The 20,170-nt window shown below is 40.5% G+C and overlaps 1 protein-coding gene across 2 annotated transcripts in view; it reads right to left on the bottom strand.

The window, feature by feature from the left end:
* Positions 1–20,170, bottom strand: part of TDRD1 (tudor domain containing 1) — a 1,954,313-nt gene that overhangs the window by 1,291,068 nt on the left and 643,075 nt on the right. For both annotated transcript variants that reach the window (XM_086922877.1, XM_086922878.1), the window contains exon 9: positions 9,563–9,706. In XM_086922877.1, the coding sequence (XP_086779003.1) occupies positions 9,563–9,706 (144 nt within the window). The remainder of the gene's footprint in view (positions 1–9,562; positions 9,707–20,170) is intronic.

The following is a 20,170-nucleotide window of genomic DNA, read 5'->3' as shown; positions in this document are numbered from 1 at the left end:
GGCATTAAATATAGCTGTAGCTGGGAACAACAGTGTCAGTATAAAATGGACAGGCATAAATGAAGATTTCATGTCGCAAAAGGTAGTTAAAGATAATAGAGAAATTTCCTTTCTCTGCACTTATATAAATTCCTCTCCTGATATGGATGTGGCTGTGGCTGATAAAATGACAATGGCGATAGCCTCTCACCTATGAAAAGACAGCACTGTTAATAAGAGGCAGACTAAAGAATGGTTCGATCAGGAACCAAGAATTTAAAAAAGCCCTACATACAGATCCCAGAGATAGGCTAGAAATTAAACGACTTCGATTAATATACAATCAGGCATTAAAACAAAGGAAGAAAGAGGAACAAGAGCAGGCTTGGTCTAAATTGAACCAAGCCGCTGACACAGGGGATTCCATGTCATTTTGGAAGGTGGTAAACTCACCGATGTGGAAAGATTAACAATACCCCATAATCAAAATAGTCATGGCCCCATGTAATTGGCTTGTACATTTTGGTGGAATTTTGAACATATCAACTAACATAGAAAAGCCAGCCCCTAAAGTCCCCATACCTTTACAACAGATTGAGTTAGAGGAGGTAATACTGGCAATCGATAAAACGAAATAAGGTAAGGCCCCGTGACCAGACAGGTTTCCAGCCGAAGCATATATAAAAACACGTAGCTATGGGCACCTATATTGACTCAGATCTGCAACACAGCCACTAAAGGCTACGTAACTAATACATGATCAGACAGCATATTTGTTCCAATATTTAAAAAAGTCAATTAGGGGGGAGGTGAGATGCTACCGTCCCATATCCCTTCCAGACTCAGCAGTAAAGATCATGGGGCGAATAGTTTTTGGGAGAACGGAAGCTTGGGCCACTGATAACATCTTGATAAAATCTATCCCAGGTGACATTGTTTAATTCTTGTCACAACTATCTGCCAAATTGACATCCAGAGTAAGGTATGGGAGGGAGCGTGCACCCAAAATTTTAAGGTGTCCAGGGGAATCAGACAAGGTTGTGTGATTGCACCCCTCCTTTTCTCATTATTCAATAAAAGGAATAAATACCTCCAAGAATGTAATACAGACGCCCCGAAAGTAGGCTCTCGCCCAACCCCTCTGCTACTGTATGCATATGATGCCGTCTTAATATTCAGAACTGCACATGGTTTACAACAACTGATTGAAGCTTTTGCATCACACATGGAACAAAGAGACTTAAAAGTAAACCTGTCCGATACGTTTTTGATGGTCTGTGAACAGGGTAGGGCTAAGAAAAAGACCAATCATGTGAGGGAACATAAGCTATTTAAAGTACAAAGCTTCTCCTATCTAGGCATCCTATTTTCACTTAACTGGGGCCTTCATTTAGATCAGACAAGATTTACACTAATCCACACCATGGAGGCCATTTTTAGATTCTAATAAGTTAGGTAGCGAACCTATAAACAATATGCTTAAACTATATCGTAGCAAATGCCTATTAGTAGAAACCTATAGCTCTGTAGTGTGGGGCAATGTAAATGCAAATGCAAATACATTACAAATCTGTGAAAATTATTTTCTCTGCCGCATGTTGGCTGTAACAAGGTCTACCTCTGTATATCTCCTACACAAGGAATTCAATACACCTTATGTTGCTGATCTATTACAAGCAAGAGCTATATGCTACTGGCATAACATCTGGTGCAAAAAAGCACACAGTTTACCAGGGACATAATTAAGGATGATTTAACATTGGATCATTTTAATAAAATCCCATGGCTAGTGTATATGGATAAGCTACTGAAACAAATAGACAAAGATCTTACAGTGACAAAACCTGTAGAAATTCTGCAATACGGTAAAAATTCAATCAAAAAAATGTATATGGAGAAACAAAGTCAAGATAGAGCCTGTAGAGAACAGAAAAAAACAAGTGTGTCAAGATACATGACTCGAATAAAAGAGAAGTGCCAGGAAACAAAACCTCCCAGTAAAAGCCAAGGAAGCGCATGCCGGCCTCCAGCACCAGGGTGTGCGTTAAAAAAATAACATAGTGTCAGGGTTCTGCAGAGATGCGATCAGGAACCATTTGCCAGGGGGTCATAGCAAGACCGCGAAGGAAACAAAGAAACAAAAATAAAAAACCAAAACGTGAATCATAAGAGGAGGAGGTTTCACAAGCAAACATCGGAGAAAACTGAGTGGGACACAGGGACAGGTTGGTCTCAGTCCCCACCCCACCAACAAAGTTAAACTCCAATCCGACTCAAACAGGGATTCAAAAGTTTTTCTTCTTAAAAGACCCCATGGCGGCTATATACGCCCCCCCAAAAGGAATCTGTGTTACTACCAACCCCAATACAGCCGGCAAAAACACAACCTTCTCTTAGAGGTACTCGAGGAACGCCAGACAGGGTACCATCACAAGAACTATTTCCAGAGAATCAGTTGGCTCATCCAGATGGCAGGAAATTGGTATCAGTAATAGCCCAGGTGCACCAGGTAATTATTGAAAAGACAGAACTAATTCCCAAAATAAAATCGGGAGAATTAACCGAACCTCATAATGAAACCACAGCAAAAGCAAAAGCAAATATAATTAACACAGGAGACACTGCAGAATCCTTGGATCCAGAGGCCCCTGCGGGGAAAGGAAGAGAGCGTGAAAAAGCTCACTCCTGTCCAGAAGGTCCAATACAGGAACAAAAAGACCTTTCACTCATAGTAAATCCTAACATCGGTGAACCCCCCCAAGGAAACAAAGAACAGTGCCGTGCTAATACAAGATGGTCAAAGGAGGAAAAAATAGATCTAATAAAATCAGCAGCAAGTGCAGCCTCAAAGGAACTGCGGACCGGCAAATCGTTCTCCAACACAAGCGAGCCGAACCTAATTGAAATCTTGGAGTCTTTAGAAGGGATGGGCCAGGAAATGGAGCAATGTACCTCGAGTCCAAAGAAAACAAACCCACAAAGAAGAGCTGTTTTGGTCTCGTCAACTCCTCTGAATCCTCAAAGAAATCAGGATGTCAAAACGACAGAACCACAGGAGGATGGCCATAGTCCCATAATAAACAAACAACTAATCCTGTCATCACCAATAACCATCTCTTCCGGAAACGGGTCAAGACCTGGTTCGTTAGCACAGGCTCAACGCAATGATGAGCATCACAACACGAAATGGGCTGAAAAAATCACATGAAAATGAACAGGACGAAGCAGTACACATGGAAAAACAGCAACTGCCGGGACACAGCAGCCCGAGGGGTGGCAAAATAAAAAAAGGTCAACACTGTGCATGGCAACAAGCAGAGACACATGAGGGGCCCAACTTAGCAGAACTTCAGCAGCCCCCAGAAACTACGTCGGAGGGCTCAGTGCCAACAAGCCCTCAAATCCCTCTGAAAACAATTGCTGTAATACTGAGGGTAAAGGATCGCCACTGTAAGCTCTCAGGCCAGGAGCAAGTGGACCCACAAATAAAGACGTCGTCCCAAAAGAACTCGGGCTCTACAAATGGCAGGCAAGAGGTAAGAATTAAAAACTGTGCAGAGTACTAACAAGGAAGTAGTGAAGAACCCCCGCTAATCCTTTAAGGACCATGGAGAACAAATGAAAGCACACCACAGTCATTCGAAAAGCAAGTTGAAATTGACTTGTGTGAATTGAAGCGGTCTTATCCCGGAATACTCATCAAAAGGCATCCAGGACACGCTCAACAGGGAAAACCTCTTGAGACTTTTCCATGAAATCCCCGAACTAAAAGGAATCTGTTCACGAGATCTAATCTCTGTGGAATTCAGGGAAACACCCCGAAGGGGGGTAGAGGAGTCCCTGACAACGTGGGAGTCCAAGGACCTGGTGGACAAAATTGTAGTAATGAGCGGAAGATTCGAGAAGCCCAAGGTACCCGTATCCCTTTCTAAACAATTCAAATGAAGAGCAAAACCCCCGAACACACCAGCACACATGCTTACGCGGAGCATATTCCAACTCACCAGCAAAGTCCCTGCAAACCAATAGGCACCCCAAAAGCGAAAGCTTGGGTAACAGGGGGAAGCCCGCAGGAACCCAAGGATTTGGCCTGGATTGATAAAACGCTGAATGATAAGCATTCCTAACCAAGGAATAGAATCAACGGGACCGGTAAGGGGGAACAATGAATTAATTATTATCTCGCTCTATTCATGGAATGTGCATTGTTTTAGGGACATGGGCCAAGATCAAGAGACTGTAACCTTTCTAATGCAACAACAAATTATCCTGCTTCAGGAAACATGGAACATGGGGGCAACCTCAATACCTGGTTTCATCGAACATCATTGCCTGCCAGAAAGATACTCAAATTATGGCCATCCAAGAGGGGGCTTATCAACCTACATAACCCAAAATTTGAGCTAGGTAACGGAAGTAGTAGACACAGGGGCAAACTGGATCCAAGTGACCAAGGTAACCAGCAAGGAAAAAAACAGAAAACTCCTCCTAATAAATGTTTACATCCATCCAGAGAGAAAGAATCAAAATGGTAAATACATAACCCTTATAAAACTACTAAAAGCATTGCAGAAAAGCCACACAAATGCTCATATGCTGATCGCCGGTGACTTTAACACCAATCTCTTAGCGACTAAACGGGGAATAAACTGTGAAGTCCTGAACGGTGCGTCCGACTTTGTCTGCAAATTAGCAGCACTTGACCTAATAATCATGAACGGTAAATCCCGTGGGACTCGCCACCAGCGGCAACATATCTGAGTGGAAAAGTCACCTCGACAATAGGTTTTATCATTACTAGCACAAAACTGTTTTATGAAATTAACAGTTTTAGAATAATCCCACGAGGAGAAAGTGACCACCTCCCACTAACACTGATTCTGAAGAATAGAATAAAAACTTCTCAGAGTAACTCCATTTTCCAGCACCCAGAAACTTTCAATTTGCGCAAAGTAAAGTGGCGAGGAGTAGCCTCAGAAGTTATGGAGGACAAAGTAAAGGCCTTTATTGAAACCCCAGCGCAGTTCAAGAACGGGCGCACGTAAACCATTGGGAGCAAATAGTCGAGTTCTTGCTCCATACCTTCCCGGTTTCCAAGCAACAGAGGTCTTCAAAAACAGCCAGAAGGGAGCCTTTGTTCACTCAAGATCTCAAAATGTGCAAAAGAGAGATCGCAAGAGAAGTGCAACGCCTATCCCGAGAAGGAGAAAAGGGCTTAACACAAGAAAAACACAAGAAAAAATAAAGTTGCAGGCCCTAAGGAGCACTTATAGAAAGAAGTTGGGGAAAGCAAAATCAGTATATAAAGATTCAATCTGGCAGCAACTATTAACAGCTAGCAAAAAATCCAACAGCAGCAATTTCTGGGGGATAATTAATACTTTAACAGCAGGTCCAACACTTCAGCAACAGGCAGAAATCGATGCAGAAATCTGGACAGACCACGTAAACACCTTGTTCAACCAACCCACGAGAGACCTAGAACAAGCAGCCCAGGTGCAACACCATGACCAAAAGGAGGCTCAAGACGTATCGGTTCATGTAACATCAACTTCAAACTTTACATTTAAAGAGCCAACTCCTCTGACAAATGCGAAAGAATTGAAAAGCCTCATAAAGAAACTAAAGTCTGAGGGAGCGGCTGGGCCAAATGGCATACCAAATGCAATTTTCAGGAGCAACCCCCCAGAGTTGTGGTCTGAAATCCTAACCTCAGTCTTCAACGAGATTTATGTATATTCTAACATCCCAGTTTCCTGGAGGGGGACTGTCATCCACCCCATACACAAAAAGGGAGACCACGGCAAGCCAGGGAACTATAGACTAATCTCGTTGATTGACGTGGAAGCACAATTATATGCCTCGTGTCTATTGAACCATCTGCAAGGCTGGATGGAGGAAAAAAACATTATCCCCAAACTTCAAACAGGATTCAGGCAAGGCATGGGTACTCAATCGAATCTTGCAACCCTAGCCCTCCTGACAGAAGAGGCGCAAAGAAGGAAAGTTCGCCTCTTTGCCTGTTTCGTGGATATCCAATCAGCATTTGACAGAGTCAACCGAAATTATTTATGGAGCAAACTCAAAAGATGGGGCCTACCAAACATACTCCTCACTGCCATCAAAAACTTGTACACTGACACCTGGACAAGAGTCAAGTTGGGAAATGGGTTGAGCACCACTGGAAGTATTCTTACACAAAGTGGTCTTAAGCAAGGCTGTGTCTTGGCCCCAAGCCTTTTTAATCTGTATTTATCGGATATTGGCCGACACTTTGAAAACCCAGACTGCCACCCCCCGAAACTGGCAAACGAGCCTGTCCCAATCCTCCAATATGCAGACAATATAGTCTTGCTAAGCCAAACCCCAGTGGGGCTACAAAGATCTATAAATAACCTGGCATCCTACTTGGACTCGGAACAGCTAGAGATAAACAAAGATAAAACAAAAGTCGTCCGCTTGGTGGACAGTAGGAAATTAAAGTTTAAATGGAGAGTTAACGGGGCTCACGTGGAAGAAAAAAACTCATACAAATATCTGGGCGTAATAATTGGACATGGCACAAGTCACAAAGAGCACAAACTGGCCCTTAGAGCAAAGACTCAGTCCTTGATCTATGCTTACAGATCCTTGCGCAGAAAACTGGACTGCCCAAACTATTCGCATCTGTTAAAAGTTATGGCTGCCCAAATCCAGCCAAGTGTGTCCTACAGCCTCGTCCTCTGGTGTGGAAAAGATTCACATTTTCAGAACGAACTGCAGTCAAAAATCTACAAATCGGTTTTTGATTTGCCAAAATGCGCCTCGCCTGCCCAGGTAAGACTGGAATTTGGGCTCCAGGATCTTAAATACAGGGCAATGAGTAACTTCATTAAATTCTGCCACACTCTCCGGCAATCAGAAGTAGAAACTCTAAACAGACTTTGCTGGGACAAAGTTAGGTCACAGAACGAGCAAGAAATTCCAAACTCTTGGGGGAGTTTCCCGAGTACATCTCTGGCCACTTTGGAACTTCAACCAGCATGGGAGAAAAAGATGGATTGATTGTCTTTTAATAAAACTGTGAATGTCGCGAGCAAAAAGAAATCTTTATTGAAGATAAATCGGTGCTCACAAAGAGGCGGCACAGATGGACAGTTGTGAAATCATATAGGACTACAAAGCCACAAGCCTACTTATCCGCCCACTTTAGTTCCCACTTAAAGATGTGCTTCTTAAAGTACAAGATGGGGGTGCACGTATCTAAGGATTTATCCCCCTCTTGGGTGACACGTTTTGAGTCAGAAGGTTGTCGCTTATGCGGATACCAAAAGGAAACCCTGACCCATTTGTTGTGTGCCTGTCCAGCCATGTTAAGCTAAAGGAGACAGTACCTAAAGGCGATTTTAATCAACCTTAACATTCGCTCTAGCAGACAAGCAGTGATAAGCTGGCTGGAGGGTTTGTCATACATTCTGGCTTGCCGAGGAGTCAAGTATATGAAATTGGTAAACAGCTGCCTATTGAAAGCGGACGATGTCTAAACTTAAATGTATGTAAGACCTCTCCACACTCTCACTTGGAGGCTCATGAAATGTTATTTCTTTGCTGTAACTTGATCTTAATACAGTTTTAGTATGATTTTATAAAAATAGCATTTTATACACTAATTGTATGGTAGACAGAGCATGGACATAATACGATCGCTCTCATAATGACAATCCTAGCTGCCCGTGTAGATGCAATTCATTTAATTTATGTAGGGGGGGTTTGTGATGATTTTAATTAATCAAGCAATAAACATTAAACTTGAAACTTGACTTGTATAATGTTGTCTGGTAAACCTGAATACCTAGTGAAAGTTACTAATACTCAAGACCGATTTAACTTGACAAGGCTACGACTGGGTACAATTCATGAACTGGTGGCATTCCAAAAACATGAAAAATGGCAGAAAAGAATTCACAGATTTCCATGTGATGGGAAAACCACTCAGTCCACGATGAACTTTATGTTGTTCAGCAAGTTTTATCAAGATATTAGGTTCACAATTTTATGGCCAATTGTTAGGTTTAAGAATCTCTCCTTCCATAAGGATGCCATGAATTTTATATGCACCCTTGATAATGAATTAGCATGTCGAGCTGCTGCAGGATACATAAACTGGGCTATTAAAAGAAGAAAATCTCTTGTAACTCTGGATAATCTAGTCCATGAAGATGACTGTATGGGGATCTTAGGTTGATAATGCTTATAATTATGAGAAAGCAAGATGATGTTTATTGAGGGAGTTTTACCAATTAATGGAATGAACTTTTAAGCTACAATGTATGGTATTAAGTAAGAAAGAAAGTACTTTTTATTGTATGATAGCTTTAGTCTATGTACTTTTATGGATCGACAAAAAAGATTTGAATATAGATATTTTGATTGATTGATGCACGCTTGCTTAGAAGAGTTTAATCTGGAGTTCAAGAAAGAAACACTGCAATTAATCCTAGGGTGAGAGAGTGTGTGTATTTATGAACATATTAAGACTAAGCAATGAGAAATGATACTCCGAAAATATTCTGATAACAATGGGCTACTGTGGCAAACAAACTTTGTTTGAACTTTTTGAGTTGTACATGGTTTATTACCAGTGCTACATAAACTGCTTTTGGCGAGACCCAGGTGCATTTTGGATGGTCTGGTATTGATCTGTGTTGCTGCATAATCAAAAATAAAACCGGTCCTAAAAAAACAATTACAGCACACATTCACACAACCATCTGTAGTAGATTAATACGATGCTTTAACATAAAATCTTATACATTTACATAGGTCATATGTTACATACACAAGGCAACTAAACATGATGGCAAAGTGAATTCAGATTCTAAAATGCATAAACTATTTGTCTAAACTAGCACAACATTTAAGATGAATTTTAAGTTTGTGATATTTGGAATTAGTGGCTGAATATCATTATTGCCAACAAATTCCACTGATTATGGTCAAAACCTAAGCTCAGTGGGTTCTGTTGAATGATATCCTTGCTTTATGCCTCCTAGGAGCAGATCGTCTTTGTGTTAAATAGACTCAATGTCCAATAGAGAAGCAAGGCTAGAGGCCACGGCTTGTCATCCGTGCCTGCTGCTTGTTGTCAAAATGTGTTTTCCCCAGATTCTAAATGCCAGGGACCAGACGGAGACATGGCTGAAGTTGATAACTATCCATTGCAATGGCCAACGTCTGACCTTAGAGGACTTTTACTTCAGCAAGTGGTCAAAGCATAACATTAAGAAAGTCAATTGAACAACCACTGAAACCAAAAGGTGTTGGATGTTTCATTCTGAAATAGTTTTGTAAGATTATTTAATATCAATTTATCTAGCTTGATTTCTATAAAAAAAAACCTGTACAGAAAAATAGCAAATACATATTTTTCGTTGAAATCAGAACCTTTGTTTTTACATTCATAATTATTTAAACTCTTCTTATTGGACTTGATAACCTGGTTTCAAATCTAGGAGAGTGCCTCTATGATTCTGTAACAAGATTATTACTTCTGCAACTTACAAGGAAGGCACATCACATTAGTATACCCAAAAATAAAACTCACAGCAGGTGGGTGGAGTCCAACATTACTGTGCAGGGGATAAACGCTGTCAAGAGAAGCTTCTTCTTCATTTCCAAAGTCTATAAACAGCAGTTGTGATTTTTTACATGCGAGATCTACATCCTGAACCACCACTCGACACCAGCTCTGCAAAGAAAAGAACACATTCACGCAAGCTGACAATAATGCAAACACTTATTGAAATGGTAAAATTCCCTCATTATATAAACTTCATTTCATAGTCCTACAGACAATTTCTTCAGATGTATGAACCATCCATGCTAGCAGGGAGAACGAAAAATGTCCTGCACAGTATTATACAATTTGGTGAAAAAGTATAGTGATATTTATTTTATTTATTTATTTTTGGCGATTTTTAGAGCGTGCAAATACCCGAGGGTGTCTCGGCGCTGTGTCACAGAACTCTCCATAGGAAAAAGGAACTAGGCATGGAATAGCCATGTTTTCAGATTTTTTCTGAACTTAAGCACGGTAGGTGCACACTTAAGGTGGAGAGGGAGAGTGTTCCACAGTCTAGCTGTAGCAACGGTGAAGCGTTTGTCTTTGCTCCATATCAAAGGTCCCACCAGCAGCAAACTTTGACTTCCATTAAATCAGTATTCTTTCTCTGTGCAATAATTATTGTACTGAGCAACTTGCACTGACACCAATGCACCCAGTCCTGTCTTACGACTTATGGAAAGATTACTGTGGAGCTTATCTGTTTCTTAGAGAACTGACCTGCGATCTTTGCCTTTGATAATGTATCAGATTTTTAAAATACAATCTAATCTTGCTATGAGAATTTCTGCCTTTGTATTATACTTTCAGAATCATATTAGTTTGTTTATTCTTATTTCCTAATATGATGTACAGTCCATTCGGGTACAGCATTTCACATTGCCATTTTTTGCCAGCTCGTGAACACACTGACAGAGATGAGATCATTCTGCTGAATCTCTGTGAAGGACAAAATGAGCAGTGTCACTGGACTATTGAGCTTTTGAGGATGGTGCTCTATGCTAATATCAAGGGAGAAATGTATGAAGTTATTTCAGCTGCATTCTTCACTGTGACACAATATAATGTAGGATTTATTAGACCAATTTCATGTTAGGACTTCATTTCGTTTAATTTCCTTTGCTCCCATGTGCTAATACTCTAGTAATATTAAATGAATTGGTACACATAGCTATACAATTGTTAATATATACTACCGGCATATATTCGAGACAGCTTGAATCCGGTCAATTGTGAATGGTAAGGAATGGAATATATAAATCACTGATGGGTATCTGGAAGGCTGCTGCTAGTCAATATTAGCTCCTGGTAAGAGTTTCAGAGAGTACATTCTCTCAACTTCACTATCCAACAGAGTCCCACTAAGTAATCCACTATTTCATCCAATAATCCTTGGAAATAAACATTATTAAGCCTCCCCTAACTCTTGCAGAGAAGCTGTAAATTTCAGAATGTAGGCTTAGTCTAAAAGTACTGAGGTCACGTCTTGGCAACACTGACCATCTTTGAAACAGGCAAGGCACAGTGCCTGCCTGTCATTAGCATCTGGAATTAGGTAATCTATCATTACTTAGTCTGCAAGTCTGAAATCTGCAGGAGTTGCCGTCATCAAAATCGGTGGTTGACCAAGGTCACAGATGCCACCATATAAGTAGAGGTAGCTCGTAAAATTAAAAAAAAATGTTAGCTTTTTTTCAGTAATTCAAAAACATCACAATAAATGGTGTTGTACGCAAATTGTCACATTCCAAACATCACTGCCCGTCACTTTTATAAGTCATAGAATAAGCTGTAAGATCAACAATGGAGGAAAGGGTCAGGGTTGAGTGCCTACATGAACGTCCCGCTCTAACTACAGTCCATTATCTAAAGCCAAACTTTCTGAACCTGCTCTGGGACCCGAACGACATCAGGCACTAATATCCGGCCGTGGTTCATAAACGTCCGAAAGGGAAACCAGGTGGCTTCAAACCTGTTCATCCTATCGCACATCACCACAGTTAACATTTCAAGGGCATAAACAGATCATATCTTCCTCTATCAAATGGACTATGGCGGGGCAGAGGGATATTTCTGTAACTGCTCGAGTGCCACTTGTGCCGCCACCCTTAAGTAAGTAATAAGTTTCTCACGCAGGATGGTTAAGGGATATACACTAGTTTCTTCAGGGGTTACCCAACAAGAGTAGTTGAGGAGTGCAGCAGCCGTGTTCTATCAAACATACCTCTGATTTGAGAGAACGGGCCTTCCACTGTTTGTGTGTGTGTATGTATGTATATATTCACTGAAAAAAACATAGGTTTCAGCCACGTTATAGTTAGGAATTAGCATTTAAAAAACCTTCGAAATTCACTGAAAAAACCATAGGTTTCACACGTTATAGTTAGCTGGACATTTCACTCATACAAAACCATTGAAATTCCCCCGTTATAGTTAGTTCAGCTAACTATAACTCGCGCACCCGCAATGCACTGCTAAGGACGCCACATTTTACATCACTCATGACCTGTGCAGTGACATCACTGATGACATCATCCAGTGAATGTTCTGTCTTTCTGAAAAATAAATATTTTTTATATATGTATATCTTAAGGTCGACGGAAGGGTAAATAAGTGTCTAAATGGATTTTTTTTGTAAAAAAGATTGCATAACTGACTTACGAAGTGTATCTTAGTGAATACATGTATTAGCGAGTAAAGTTTAAATATGTAAATATCTGTATCAGTGTCTCACTTTGTCTATAAGTGGCTGCATGGGTTGGTGAGTAGCTACATAAGTGTCGATGTGGGTTATTAGTTGGTTTTTTTTGAGTATCAGAATGAGTGTCTGTATGGTTCGGTGGGAGATATTACTTAGCGCACAGATGTATGAATGACTGACTCACTGTATGTGCTTTGAAGACAGCATGTATACAGGACTGTATGGTTGGATGAGTGTGTGTATGGGTGTGTTAGTGAGTTAATGGCTGTCTCAATAGTGTCTTTATGTGTAACTACATATGTTTTAAACTAGTATATGTGAGTATTGATGTATATAAGTGAGTATATGTGAGAGTGACAGATTGGAAGAGTTCCTTAAAAATAAGTATGTGTTTGTGTAAGTGACTGTTTAAGAGAGTAAGTATGTGTACTTTTCTGTAGAAGTAAGTGTAGTGGTGTGTGTATAGCTATATATGCAAGTAAATGGATGTTTAATTGCATGTGTGAGTAGGAGTGTGAGTAACTATGTATGAGTATAGGTGTGTAACAGAATGTATAGGTGTATGAGTACATATGATGAGTGACTACATGTATGAGTAACTATATAGAACTGTTGGTGAATAAGTGGATGAGTGGATGTGTATGTAGATTTTGGAATTACTGATTATGTTGTTTTAACTGGTATTGGTATCTCCATTGTTTTGAAATTTTTAAATTCTATTTTTCAATGTGTGTATCAAAAGTTATATTAGTGTGAGAGGAGCTCTGCCACTCTTTCACAAGGATGATGTAATCAGTGATGTCATGAGTGATGTAATATGTGACGTCATCAGCAGTGCATTGCGGGCGTGCGAGTTATAGTTAGCTGAACTAACTAAAACAGGGGAATTCCAATGGTTTTGTATGAGTGAAATGCCCAGCTAACTATAACATGTGTCAAACCTATGTTTTTTTCAGTGAATTTCTAAGGTTTTTTAAATGCTAATTCCTAACTATAACGTGGCTGAAACCTATGTTTTTTTCAGTGAATTTCAAAGGTTATGTAAATGATTATTTTTAAATGTATTGTTATATTTTTTTATACTAATTTCCTACATTGTTTAAAGTATTTATTTTTAGATATTTTACTTTTTAAATCACATGACATTTTTAATATTAATTGAAAAAAAATGTTTATAAAAATATTGAAATTGTAATTTTTTTATTTTATATATTTTTAATTTATATATATTTTATATAGCAGCCAATGATATCCTATGGAAGGAAGTTCAAGTTACTGGTACGTACAGTTAAATTGACTTTTGAGGAACAGTAGTGAGATGAAACATGCAGCACTGAGGTATATTAGATAACAGGTGAGTAAATCGGAATTCGTAGTAAGGCTAATTTTTGAGGAATTTTTAAAGTTCCAAAATTTCACACTTGGAAAAATTTCCAAGTGAAATCAGTCAATGTTAGCCTATGGAAGGAAATTCAAGTTACAGTAAGTTTGGTTACATTTACTTTTCAGGGTCCGTACTGGGCTCAAAGATGCAGCACTGACGTCTCTCGTGATAACAGGTGAGTAAATCGGAATTCGTAGTTCAGATGATTTTAGAGGAATATTTCGCTCAATAGTGATGGAAGGGGGCGGGGCCTGAGGGGACATGTGTGCAAACACGCCCTGTGGCGCGTTTTAGGTTGGGGAATTAATTCCTCTTCAATCCTGAGGTCCCTGTGAGCCAACTAGCCCATCAGGTACCTCCAGTATGCGCCAGGGAGCTGCGTTGCAGGGAGGTGTTCCGAGGGTACGCCCCCTTTTCACAACACTCTGGCACGCAGCTCCTTGGCGCTTACTAGATGTACCTTGTCGACTAGTTGGCCCCTAGGGGACCTCTGGATTGAAGAGGAATTAATTCCCCCAACTTAAAACGCGCCACAGGGCATGTTTGCACACATATCACCTCAAGCCCCGCCCCCTACCTTCACCACTGTGCAAACACGCCCATAACGCGTTCTAAGTTGGGGCATTAGGTCCCCTTGCATACTGAGGGTCCATAGGGGCCAACTGGCCCACCAGGTACCTCCAGTATGCGCCAGGGGGCTGCGTTGCAGAGAGATGTAAAAAGGGGCGTGGCCTCATTACACCTATCTGCAACACAGCCCCTTGGCGCATTTGCAGAGGGGGAACCAATTCCCCTTGCATACTGGTGGTCCCTGGGGGCCAACTAGCCCACCAGGTACCTTCAGTATGGGCCAGGGAGCTGCGTTGCAGAGAGGTTTAATGAGGCCACGCCACTTTTTACACCCCTCAACAACGCAGCCCCCTGGCGCGTTTGCCGAGGGGGATCTAATTCGCCTTGCATACTGGGGCTCCCTAGGGGCCAACTAGCCCACCAGGAACCTCCAGTATGCGCCAGAGTGCTGCATTGCAGAGGGGTGTAATGAGGCCATGCCCCTTTTTACACCTCTGCAACGCAGCCCCCTGGCGCATTTGCAGAGGGGGAACTAATTCCCCTTGAAAACTGGGGGTCTCTGGGGGCCAACTAGCCCACCAGGAACCTCCAGACAGCGCTCCGGTTAGCGCCCCGGTTCGCGTACCTGACGCGTAACGGAACTTCGCGAGGAGAAGCGGATTGGCTCCCTGGTGACTGTGAACATTCTAAACAGTCCGCCATCTTGTGTCTCGGTAGGATCGAGACAAGAGGTGGCAAAAACAATGGGGGAAATGAGCATAAGGGGGGCAGAGTAAATCCTCCCTGACCCCCTAGGTTTGATGAGGGGGCTTCAAAAGGGCCCCGCGGGGCAAAAAAAAATAATTTATTATCGTTTTTTTTGCGGGGGGAGAACCCGGTATGCGCACCGGGAAGCGGTCCGGGGAGCGTAATATACGGAAAAAAGAATGAAAGAATGTTCAAATATTGTATGTTTATTGATTGTTCTTTTTGTTGTATTTTTTTTAATTTTTTTTTTATTTAAGTACCAACATGTAGGTACAAAAGCAGAGTCTAAAAATAAATATACACCGTTTTCTTTGTAGATATGTTGCATGTTTCAGAAGTAATTGTGGTATATGGAATTCATAGCATAGTCTGTGAGGAAAGCAGAAAGAACATGGAGGCAGGAGATGATAAAGAGATGTTAAATACACATTGGAGATAATATAGTGGGAGAAAGGAAGTAACTATGAGCAAACTTACTATGTAACAAAAAAAGTTGCACAGTATATTTTAAGTCTCAGTTTATATTTTATCTTTTTGGGTACTATTTCATAATTTTCATATTAAAAAGAATAATGTCTCAAACAATTTTAACTTTTAAAATTTAAATTTATTGTTCTGATTTTTCAAAATCTAAGAGAATGTGTAACATTAAATCATCAGGAATGTCCTCCTTTTCATTCCAAGAATCACATTCATATTCTTCAGCACATTTTAATAATTCTTGGTCTACTGATTCATCCATAAAGTCTAGTTCTTCTTTTTCTTGGTTTGGATTGCTTTCAATCTTAATTTCAAATGAAATTGTATTTTCTTTTGGCTGTGCTTCCATTTTCTTGCTGTAAATTGCATAAAAAAAATATATCAGTGGAGATAGGGCACTGTTGGGTTTAAGTTCAGACAGGTACTTGTGAGTTTTTAACAGTGAAGTAATCTTTGGGCAGTGCATGGTTTCAGGCAGGAAGTACAACTATTAAAAAGTGCCTGTGATGAAGCCTAAGTAAATTCATAATTATACCACAGAAGCCTAACTCAATCAATAATTTAAATAATTAAGTCTTTCTCAATGACTAACTCTTATAGAGGGACAGTATGTAACTATCTGAAAACGTTTTCCTTATTTAATTTAAAGTGCATAACATAGTTCTCCTTTCAAATTTTTAAAATTATATCTTACCTTTGACAAAGAAGTTAAAGTTGACAGTCAAAATGCTCTTGAAATGTACTTCAGGAAGTAGTCAAAATGGCTGTGTTTCTCTCTCTTTCTTTATATATATTCAGGTACATAACCAATCAAATGTCTTGAAATAATAGTAGAAAATGAAAGTAACATTTTAATTGGTTGTCAATTCTAACACTTCATATGTGTTTCTGTCATGTTATTTACCTCAGGATATTTAGTCAGTCCTACAGCATAATTTTCTCAATGGAATTCCATCAAATTTGGGTAAATGGTAGGGACTGCTATGTAGTAGGGCCTATTCTATATTTGATGAAAGTGTCTCCAGTGGTTTTTCTGTAGATTAGTTTCCCACCTTTTTTTAGCGAGCGCTCACCGGTGCGCGCCCCGGTACGCGTACCGGGAGCGTTACGGGAGTCCTCCATTTTGTGTATCGGTAGAATTGAGACACAAGATGGAGGGGAAACAATGTTCGGAATGGGTAGAAGGGGGCACGGTAGACACTTTGTGACCCTCTAGGTTTTCTGAGGGGGGCTTAGGACGCTGATATATGCAAAAAATAAAAAATACAAATTTGAAAAATTTCACAGGGGAGCGCCCGGTACGCGCACCGGTAAGCGAACCGGGGAGCGTACTTTGGTGAAAAATAGTGAAAAAAGTTAGAAAAAGATAAACGTTTAGAATGATAAGAGGTAGGGTAGCTCTGAAAAGAGCTATTGGGTTCTGTGGCTGATTTAGGTACCTACAAGTAGGTTCCAATGCACAGTTTTAAATTCAGGAGGAATATTCTATTCCCCTCATCTGAGAAGTGCACACCATCTCCTCTGTAGATGTCTTGCATGTTGCAACGCAAGTTATTGTTGTATATTGAACCCATTCTAAAGTCTCTCATGTAAGCAGAAAGATTTATTCACATGTTTCCGTGCTTTCTCAAACTGTGGACAAAATTGGTTGGACCAGTTCCATTTCTGTCTTTGGCATATATTGGAATATACCAAGGCAGTTTGGGGAAAAAGTGTCATCAATTGATGAAAGGTGTCCTTTAAAAGCATTTCCAGACCAACCCCAGTCAGTCACAAAATCATTTCCACCACAGTGCACTATTAAGAGGTCAGGGTTTGGCAGATGCATAAAACAATTATAATAAAAACATATAAAATATATTTTTCATTTAAAAGAAGAATACATTTTACAGCTTTGATATTTGCTATTAAAAAACCATTGAAATGCACTGAAAAAACCATAGGTTATAGACCATATATAGTTAGGAATTAGCATTTACAAAACCTTATTTTACTCACACAAAACCATCGAAATTCGCATATATAGTTAGTTGCACTAACTATATATCGCGCCCCCGCAATCCACTGCTGATGATGTCACATATTACATCCTTCATGACCTGGTCAGTGATATCTCTGATGACATCACTGATGACATCTCCGATGACATCTCCGATGACATCACTGATGACATCACTGATGACATTTCATTTGACATTACTGATCACATCACTGATGATATCATTTATGTGATAATACAATGAACCTCTCAGACTCTAATATAACCTTAGATACAATCAGTGTAAACAGACACTCACAGACTGTCACTCATCCATGGAGTTACTCACACACCTAGCCAGTCATGCAAAGAATCAATCACACCTCCATTTCCTCAACTATACAGTTATACACACCTTACTTATTCAAACATATTCTAACACATATTTACTCTCTTATACAATCCCTGATACAAGTTCACAATGATCCATACAGCCACTCACACATTTACTGGCTCTTATGCACAGTTATTTATATATGTCAACTCTCACATGTACTGTTTTACATATGTACTTTGACATGTAGCACTGAGATATCTATTCAATCACCAATACACTCATGCACACAGTCAACCGCCCATACAGATGTTTCCACATGCACTTTTGAACCCATACATCTAGTGAATCAACTGCTCACACATCTATGCACAGAGTCATACACCTCCAAGCCCCCCACACACACACTCGGTCTCCCATACAAATACTTGGGCAACCAATCAATAATCCATATAGTTACTCATATAGCTACTGATCAACACATGCAGCAGTTTACAGAACAACAGATATAAAGATGCACAAATTAAGACAGTTTAGTCACTAACCCATGCACTCAGTGAGACACATTTAATCACTCACTCATACAGTCAGTCATTCACCTACTAAATCCTTCATCCAGACACTTATACATTCACTCATTCTTCAATATGTAAGACATATTTTAACTTTACAGAAACATACAGTCACTGGATGTTGTCATCAGTGATGTCATTTGAGATGTCATCAGTGATGTCATCAGTGATGTCACTGACCATGTCATGAATGATGTAATATGTGACATCATCAGCAGTGGATTGCGGGTGCGCGATATATAGTTAGTGCAACTAACTATATATGCGAATTTCAATGGTTTTGTGTGAGTAAAATAAGGTTTTGTAAATGCTAATCCCTAACTATATATGGTCTATAATCTATGTTTTTTTCAGTGAATATATCTATACTACTATTATAAAGAGAGCACTGTGTCCTTTGAGCCAGGTAAACTCGAAAAGTACACCACCAATCCAAACACCCAAGACATCTTTGAAAACCTCAGGGCAAGCAGAAGGACATAGGCTATATAAAAATAAAAAATATACGTTCTTTAAAAAAAGTAGGAATAAAAAAAAGTAGTCCCTTGCAAGTAGCGCCGGCTGCGACGTGCGTGATGACATTGGGAGCGCGGGGAGGAGCAGAGTTCAGGAGCAAGAGGAAGAGCGGCGGACTTGAGCGCGGGGAGGAGCTGCGGACAGGTGGGGAGGAGCGGCGAGTGGCGGACAAGCGGTGAGGAGCGGCGAGAAGCGGAGGAGCAGTGGAGCGGTAAACTCAGCAGCGCGGGGAGGAGCGGTGGCTGAGGTAGGTGAAGCAGCCGCGGGTGCGCACCCAGAGACAGGCGGAGGGACGGGTGGGGGCCATGAGTGCTTGCAAGCCTTTTACTCAAAGTCGGGACATCGGGGGAAACAGCAGACACAAGCGTGGGCAGAAGCGGCCAGGACCAACAAAACCGGAGCAAGGAAACACTGTAAGTACGCTCTGCTGCTCCAGGCCGCTCTGCTGCGCCTCTCCTGCTGCGATGCTGCCCCCAGCCCCCTTCTGCCCCGGGCAACGCCGGGGCGGGCTGCTAGTATATATATATATATATATATATATATATATATATATATATATATATATATATATATATATATATATATATATATTGAAGCTCGTTAGTCTCCCTCACAGCTTGAAAAAGAAGACTTTAAGCACTCCGGGTACGGCAACAGATTTTATTCAGAGCCTACGGCAGAGATGACAGACGCGTTCCAGACAACAGTCCTTCCTCAGTGTCGACAACACGCTGCTCGCGGCACATTTTTGTAAACACCCTCATTGAAACTGAGAGCGGACACACTTCCAATACAAAACATTTGATGTGAAACGCTGGTAAAAACGTGGCAGCCATATTAGATATTTTCTTAAATGCAAAACGTTAGTAACATTTCGTATCCGACTAATGCTTCAAATTGTTATATGCATAATCATAAACATTTGTAAAGGCTATTGACCCACTGCCAGAAAGCTATAAATATCGCCGTGTATCGGCATCACTCTGGCTAAATCTACCAACGGAGATATTTCTCCAACATCAAATGAATAGCCCGCTGCATCGTTAGCTTAAACCGGAGACAAATTACAATCCAGCCGTGTATCGGCATAGCTCCGGTATCACACAACATAATGTGTTCCGGAGATAAATTAACATCAATATTCATTTGATTGTGTTTCTAAGAAAGCACGAAGTTAAGAAAAATACACTTCCCATAATTCATTGGTGTGAAACAGAATACCAATTCTCATATTCGTTCTGTATGGTATTGATGCTCACACATAAATATACATGTAGATATTCAAAATAATAACAAAATGGGAAAAAA

This window comes from Lissotriton vulgaris, chromosome 5 (genome assembly GCF_964263255.1).
Source record: "Lissotriton vulgaris chromosome 5, aLisVul1.2, whole genome shotgun sequence".
NCBI classification, from domain to species: domain Eukaryota; kingdom Metazoa; phylum Chordata; class Amphibia; order Caudata; family Salamandridae; genus Lissotriton; species Lissotriton vulgaris.
This window is presented reverse-complemented; position numbering and strand designations above follow the sequence as displayed.